General features: G+C 45.1%; 1 protein-coding gene across 2 annotated transcripts in view; it reads left to right on the forward strand.

Moving 5' to 3' along the window:
• Positions 1–5,271, forward strand: part of LOC121539216 (TOG array regulator of axonemal microtubules protein 1-like) — a 34,530-nt gene extending 29,259 nt beyond the window's left edge. For both annotated transcript variants that reach the window (XM_041847547.2, XM_041847548.2), the window contains exons 18-22: positions 2,535–2,650; positions 2,891–3,071; positions 3,290–3,509; positions 3,604–3,690; positions 3,994–5,271. In XM_041847547.2, the coding sequence (XP_041703481.1) occupies positions 2,535–2,650; positions 2,891–3,071; positions 3,290–3,509; positions 3,604–3,690; positions 3,994–4,253 (864 nt within the window). In that variant the 3' untranslated portion in view covers positions 4,254–5,271. The remainder of the gene's footprint in view (positions 1–2,534; positions 2,651–2,890; positions 3,072–3,289; positions 3,510–3,603; positions 3,691–3,993) is intronic.
• The last annotated feature ends 2,840 nt before the right edge of the window (positions 5,272–8,111 follow it).

An 8,111-nucleotide genomic window follows, 5' to 3' on the forward strand; every position in this document is an offset into this window, starting at 1 on the left:
AACCAATGCTGGCACTAAGACCGCACTCAACGAGCTGTACAAGGCCATAAGCAAACAAGAAAATGCTCATCCAGAAGCGGCGCTCCTAGTGGCCGGGGACTTTAATGCAGGCAAACTTAAATCCGTTTTACCTAATTTCTACCAGCATGTCACATGTGCAACCAGAGGGACAAAAACTCTAGACCACCTTTACTCCACACACAGAGATGCATACAAAGCTCTCCCTCGCCCTCCATTTGGCAAATCTGACCATAATTATATCCTCCTGATTCCTGCTTACAAGCTAAAAACTAAAGCAGGAAGTACCAGTGACTCGCTCAATAAGGAAGTAGTCAGATGACGCGGATGCTACACTACATGACTGTTTTGCTAGCACAGACTGGAATATGTTCCGGGTTTCATCCAATGGCATTGAGGAGTATACCACCTCAGTCACCAGCTTCATCAATAAGTACATCAACGACGTCGTCCCCACAGTGACCGTACGTACATATCCCAACCAGAAGCCATGGATTACAGGCAACATCGAGCTAAAGGCTAGAGCTGCCGCTTTCAAGGAACGGGACACTAATCCCGGGCGCTTATAAGAAATCCCGCTACGCCCTCAGACAAACCATCAAACAGGCAAAGCGTCAATACAGGATTAAGATTGAATCCTACTACACCGGCTCTGACGCTCGTCGGATGTGGCAGGGCTTGAAAACTATTACGGATTACAAAGTGAAACCCAGCCGCGAGCTGTCCAGTGACGCGAGCCTACCAGATGAGCTAAATGCCTTTTATGCTCGCTTCGAGGCAAGCAACACTAAAGCATGCAGGAGAGCACCAGCTGTTTCGGACGACTGTGTGATCACGCTCTCGGTAGCCGGTGTGAGCAAGACCTTTAAACAGGTCAACATTCACAAAGCTGCGGGGCCAGACGGATTACCAGGAGTTGTACTCAAAGCATGCGCGGACCAACTGGCAAGTGTCTTCACTGACATTTTCAACCTCTCCCTGACTGAGTCTGTAATACCTACATGTTTCAAGCAGACCACCATAGTCCCTGTGCCCAAGGAAGCGAAGGTAACCTGCCTAAATTATTACCACCCTGTAGCACTCACGTCGGTAGCCATGAAGTGCTTTGAAAGGCTGGTCATGGCTCACATCAACACCATCATCCCGGAAACCCTAGACCCACTCCAATTCGCATACCGCCCCAACAGATCCACTGATGACGCAATCTCAATCACACTCCACACTGCCCTTTCCCACCTGGACAAAAGGAACACCTATGTGAGAATGCTGTTTATTGACTACAGCTCAGCGTTCAACACCATAGTGCACACAAAGCTCATCACTAAGCTAAGGACCCTGGGACTAAACACCTCCCTCTGCAACTGGATCCTGGACTTCCTGACGGGCCGCCCCCAGGTGATAAGGGTAGGCAACAACACATCGGCCACGCTGATCCTCAACACTGGGGCCCATCAGGGGTGCGTGCTTAGTCCCCTCCTGTACTCACTGTTCACCCACGACTGCGTGGCCAATCACGACTCCAACACCATCATTAAGTTTGCTGACGACACAACAGTGGTAGGCCTGATCACCGACAACGATGAAACAGCCTATAGGGAGGAGGTCAGAGACCTGGCAGTGTGGTGCCAGGACAACAACCTCTCCCTCAATGTGAGCAAGCCAAAGGAGCTGATCGTGGATTACAGGAAAAGGCGGGCCGAACAGGCCCCCATTAACATTGACGGGGCTGTAGTGGAGCGGGTCGAGAGTTTCAATTTCCTTGGTGTCCACATCACAAACAAACTATCATGGTCCAAACACACCAAGACAGTCGTGAAGAGGGCACGACAACACCTTTTACCCCTCAGGAGACTGAAAAGATTTGGCATGGGTCCCCAGATCCTCAAAAAGTGATACAGCTGCACCATCAAGAGCATCCTGACCGGTTGCATCACCGCCTGGTATGGCAACTGCTCGGCATCTGACCGTAAGGCACTACAGAGGGTAGTGCGTATGGCCCAGTACATCACTGCGGCCAAGCTTCCTGCCATCCACAAACTATATACTAGGCGGTGTCAGAGGATGGCCCAAAAAATTGTCAAAGACTCCAGTCACCCAAGTCATAGACTGTTCATTCTGCTACCGCGCGGTACCGGAGCGCCAAGTCTATGACCAAAAGGCTCCTTAACAGCTTCTACCCCCAAGCCATAAGACTGCTGAACAATTAATCAAATGGCCACCCGTACTATTTACATTGAAACAGCTACTTGCTGTTTATTATCTATGCATAGTCACTTTACCCATAGCTACATGTAGAAATTACCTCGACTAACCCCCGCACATTGACTCGGTACCGGTACCCCCTGTATATAGCCTCGTTATTGTTATTTTATTGTGTTACTTTTTATTTATTTTTTACCTTAGTTTATTTAGTAAATATATTCTTAACTCTTTCTTGAACTGCATTGTTGGTAAGCATTTCGGCACGTAACAAATAAAATGTGATTTGATTTGATGTGTGTTAATGTGTTCTGCAGGGCCTGGGAGAGATGCCCCAGGACACCCCGTCAGCCAGGGGCCGGCATTCCCACCCTGGCAGTGGGACAGTGAGGGCCTCATCTCTCAACAGGGAACCACTCAAAGTGGTCAACAGGTGGGAAAACGCAACACGAACGGAAACATGTAGCACTGTCCATACTATCCCTCAATTTAGTCTCTCATCAAGTCTACATCCCTAGTATACTGAACTGTTATGATTGTAGCCATGGCTAGCCTTGCTGTTTGTCCATGCATTAGCACAGTTTGTGTCAATGAATGTACAGTTTGTTCATGTGTGTATCCATCAGTATGAACTCCCCTCTCCATGTCTTACCTACTGTTTGTGTATCTGCAGGGAGTCTGGGCAGTATAATGGAAGACCTCAAGCTCACAGCATTGCAGACAAGACAGAGTACATCAAGCAGCTCACAGCCCTGCTGGGTTCAAAGGACTTTAGAGAGCGCATTAAGGGCATCGACCAGCTAATGGTGGACTGCGAGCACAACCCCAACATGGTCATCGGCAGCATCTTTCCGGTACCTGATGTCAGCAGAACAAAACAGGATATTTTTTGGCCTCATATACCCTAAGCTGCCAAAGGCCGAAATCCTCTGACTATCACAAAAAATACTAGCTATAACTTTTATTGACGAAATAAACCATACAAAGTTCCATAGATAAAAGGGCCTGTGTAAGTAGGTCATTGTTGAATCTGTAGTAATGCTGCTCTCCTCCCTCTGTCCTTCTCTCGCAGGTGTTTGATGCCTTTAAGGCCAGACTGCAGGAGTCCAACAGTAAGGTCAACCTGTACGCTCTAGAGTCTCTGCAGAAGATCGTCACTGTGATGAAGGATAACCTTGCCCAGGTAGTCTACATCCTGGTCCCAGCCATCGTGGACAATCACCTCAACTCCAAGAACAACGCTATCTACACTGCTGCTATTGGAGCCATCCACGCACTCATCCAAAACTTGGGTGGGTGTCTGATGATGTTTGCCATCACATCATCTGGTTTTAGGCTTGAATGTAGCGGAGAGGATGACCAGCTCTAACTTGACTTTGTTCACAGATAACACTCTCCTCCTCCAGCCCTTCTGCACCAAGGCCCAATTCCTGAGTGGCAAGGCGAAGGTGGATCTCATAGAGAAGGTTGCAGGTATGTTCACTGAAACTGTTTCCTTGAGAAATTCCCTTCGGTACCTAAATTACATAGATTACACTTTGTAAACTTAATTTGGCTTTTAACATTTGGATTAGGATCTGAGTTGACAAAAGCTCCTAAGCAACAGTGCAATGGCAACGGTCTTTCTGCCTGTCATCCAAAGAGTCTTTAGCCTCTTAAAAGGAGGGAGAAAAAGATGTCAGGGCCATATGCTCTCAGCATTTCATAAGCTCCTTGTTACAATGTGTTTGACTCCTCATCCTGCTACCTCCCTCCCTCCTCTGGCCTGTCTTTCAGATCTGGTGACAGAGCTGTATCCCCGTAAACCCCAGGTGGTGGAACAGAAGGTGTTACCCCTGCTGTGGCACCTCCTGGGCACATCCAGCCATAGCGGCACCGTCCACGGCCGGGGCGGCAGCGTGCGGGGGGCCACCGTCAACCTGTGCCAAGCCCTCTATACCCACATGGGGCCTTGGCTGGCAGAGTGCGCCACCTCCCAGCCTGCCAACGTCCATAAGGGCCTCAACGAGCTCCTGAGGACCCTCTCCTACTCCTGAGGGCCCCTCAGAAAACACAACCTTCAAAACACAATCAAACCCCCCAGACAGAAGAACATAAACACTGACCTTCCTTGAAGACAGAGATGTTCTGCATTTCTAATAGTGCCTGCACTTTTTTAACGTTACAGAGTATAGAAAGTCCTTAAAATGAGAGCCCTTAAATCAACCCTTTTCTCAGAGAGCTATTGTATCCTTTAATAAAGGAGCACAGGCAGACAGACAGACTTCAGCTGTTGGCATCAGGTCTTACACACTCAACAACCTGCTCTCTTTGCACTTTGAAGAAGTAGCTCACTATCATGATAGTTGTCGTCATGAATATTGCTTTGTATGTATCGTCATATGATTGTCGCTGTTGTTTTTGTTTATGAATCTTATTGTACCAAATCAGAGACAACATTGTGAAGAATGTACCATTTGAAATGCACAAAAAGGAAACGGGACCTGAAAGATGTATATTTTTGCTGTTTCATTAGATGTGATATTTCTAAAATGTGTCTTATAAGGTTGTTTTAAAGATTTTTCAGAGTGAAGCTTAATGATTACACATATTTTGCATAGTGCAAATGTGTGATTGCACAGTATTAGCCTAATCTGTATGCTGTACGATGTTGCAGTATATCATGTATCTATTGTATATGGTTTGAAAATCTTATTGTAACAATTTGTTGGTGAAGTGGTGTTCTGGCATGTCTTAGCTTTTTATTTTGCATGACCAAAATGTACTGACGGGATCAAAAAATATATTTATATTTTTGTTAAGGACATATATGTACAACGATGCCTAAATCAACTTTGGGTGTAAACCAATTATATACTGGGTGGGTGTAACATTGAAACTATTTATCTTTAAAGGAACGATTTGATACAGAGACGGTGAAGCCCAGGTCTGTGATTCTGTTTCAGTATAGTGCCAGTCTTAACGTAGCCAACGTAACGTCACTATTCTATGTTTAAATTATATTGAACTTGTTTGTTAAGGAGAAGAAAGACCGACTGATAAAGTGTTTATTTCTATAAACTATATGCTCCAGTTAATTTATTTATTTACTTTATTCCTTCACATCTTTATTGTGAGGAAAAAAACTTGCCTATACAGTCGTGGTCAAAAGTTTTGAGAATGACACAAGTATTTCCTGATGCCCCAAACAATCGGAAAGGGGATTCATCAGAGAAAATGACTTTACCCCAGTCCTCAGCAGTCCAATCCCTGTACCTTTTTGCAGAATATCAGTCTGTCCCTGATGTTTTTCCTGGAGAGAAAAACACCAGGCACCAGGCCATCCTCCAAAAGTCTTCGCCTCACTGTGCATGCAGATGCACTCACACCTGCCTGCTGCCATTCCAGAGCAAGCTCTGCACTGGTTGTGCCCCGATCCCGCAGCTGAATCAACTTTAGGAGACGGTCCTGGCGCTTGCTGGACTTTCTTGGGTGCCCTGACGCCTTTCTTCACAACAATTGAACCTCTCTCCTTGAAGTTTTTGATGATCCGATAAATGGTTGATTTAGGTGCAATCTTACTAGCAGCAATATCCTTGCCTGTGAAGCCCTTTTTGTGCAAAGCAATAATGACGGCACGTGTTTCCTTGCAGGTAACCATGGTTAACAGAGGAAGAACAATGATTTCAAGCACCACCCTCCTTTTAAAGCTTCCAGTCTGTTATTCTAACTCAATCAGCATGACAGAGTGATCTCCAGCCTTGTCCTCGTCAACACTCTCACCTGTGTTAACGAGAGAATCACTGACATGATGGCAGCTGGTCCTTTTGTGGCAAGGCTGAAATGCAGTGGAAATGTTTTTTGGGGATTAAGTTCTCATGGCAAAGAGGGACTTATAATTGCAAATTCATCTCAATTCATCTGATCGCGACATTCTGGAGTATATGCAAATGACCATCATCAAAACCGAGGCAGCAGACTTTGTTAAAAGTAGTATTTGTGTCATTCTCAAAACTTTTGACCACGACTGTACTATCATTGTAATGCCTCAGCTCAGAGTGGTTGGCCTTGGTGCCTTGTGTCGCCTAAAGGGGGAGAAGAGGATAGCATGTGTGTTCCTGGTATTTAACAGTCTTGAAGAATAGGGCGCTGTAAGGTAAGGATCTATTTCTAATCAATGGGTTCCTCTAGACATGGAAGATTGAGCATCTGAGTCGATTATTAAAACAAGACCAGTGTCACTGATTTACATGATTTGCATGTAAATAAATACAAAAATGAGTTTTGCAGGGTTAAACGACAAATAATAGCAAAGCAAAAGATTGTAGAAAATGTCAAGTTCCTTGAGAAGGTAGTTCTCATTGACAGTTTATTAGGTACACCACCCCATTCACGAAAATTGTTCAAATCAAATCCAAATCAAATTTTAATTGTCACACGTGTTTAGCAGATGTTATTGCGGGTGTAGCTAAATGTTTGTGCTTCTAGCTCCGACAGTGCAGTAATATCTAACAAGTAATATCTAACAATTTCACAACATATACCCAATACACACAAATCTAGTAAGGAATGGAATTTAAGAATATATACATATATGGACACGCAATGACAAAGCGCAATGGACCAAGATACAGTAGAATATTATAGAATAGAATACAGTATAAACATACAGTGAGGGAAAAAAGTATTTGATCCCCTGCTGATTTTGTACGTTTACCCACTGACAAAGACATGATCAGTCTATAATTTTAATGGTAGGTTATTTGAACAGTGAGAGACAGAATAACAACAAAAACATCCAGAAAAACGCATGTAAAAAATGTTATAAATTGATTTGCATTTTAATGAGGCAAATAAGTATTTGACCCCTCTGCAAAACATGACTTAGAACTTGGTGGCAAAACCCTTGTTGGCAATCACAGAGGTCAGACGTTTCTTGTAGTTGGCCACCAGGTTTGCACACATCTCAGGAGGGATTTTGTTCCACTCCTCTTTGCAGATCTTCTCCAAGTCATTAAGGTTTCGAGGCTGACGTTTGGCAACTCGAACCTTCAGCTCCCTCCATAGATTTTCTATGGGATTAAGGTCTGGAGACTGTCTAGGCCACTCCAGGACCTTAATGTGCTTCTTCTTGAGCCACTCCTTTGTTGCCTTGGCCGTGTGTTTTGGGTCATTGTCATGCTGGAATACCCATCCACGACCCATTTTCATTGCCGTGGCTGAGGGAAGGAGGTTCTCACCCAAGTGTTCTTGGGGTCATAGGCACCATTCCTCCTCCTCCAAACACGGCGAGTTGAGTTGATGCCAAAGAGCTCGATTTTGGTCTCATCTGACCACAACACTTTCACCCAGTTCTCTTCTGAATCATTCAGATGTTCATTGGCAAACTTCAGACGGGCCTGTATATGTGCTTTCTTGAGCAGGGGGACCTTGCGGGCGCTGCAGGATTTCAGTCCTTCACTGCGTAGTGTGTTACCAATTGTTTTCTTGGTGACTATGGTCCCAGCTGCCTTGAGATCACTGACAAGATCCTCCCGTGTAGTTCTGGGCTGATTCCTCACCGTTCTCATGATCATTGCAACTCCACAAGGTGAGATCTTGCATGGAGCCCCAGGCCGAGGGAGATTGACAGTTATTTTGTGTTTCTTCCATTTGCAAATAATCGCACCAACTGTTGTCACCTTCTCACCAAGCTGCTTGGCGATGGTCTTGTAGCCCATTCCAGCCTTGTGTAGGTCTACAATCTTGTCCCTGACATCCTTGGAGAGCTCTTTGGTCTTGGCCATGGTGGAAAGTTTGGAATCTGATTGATTGATTGCTTCTGTGGACAGGTGCCTTTTATACAGGTAACAAACTGAGATTAGGAGCACTCCCTTTAAGAGTGTGCTCCTAATCTCAGCTCGTTACCTGTATAA

The sequence above is a fragment of the Coregonus clupeaformis genome, chromosome 25, assembly GCF_020615455.1.
Source record: "Coregonus clupeaformis isolate EN_2021a chromosome 25, ASM2061545v1, whole genome shotgun sequence".
In the NCBI taxonomy this organism is placed as follows: domain Eukaryota; kingdom Metazoa; phylum Chordata; class Actinopteri; order Salmoniformes; family Salmonidae; genus Coregonus; species Coregonus clupeaformis.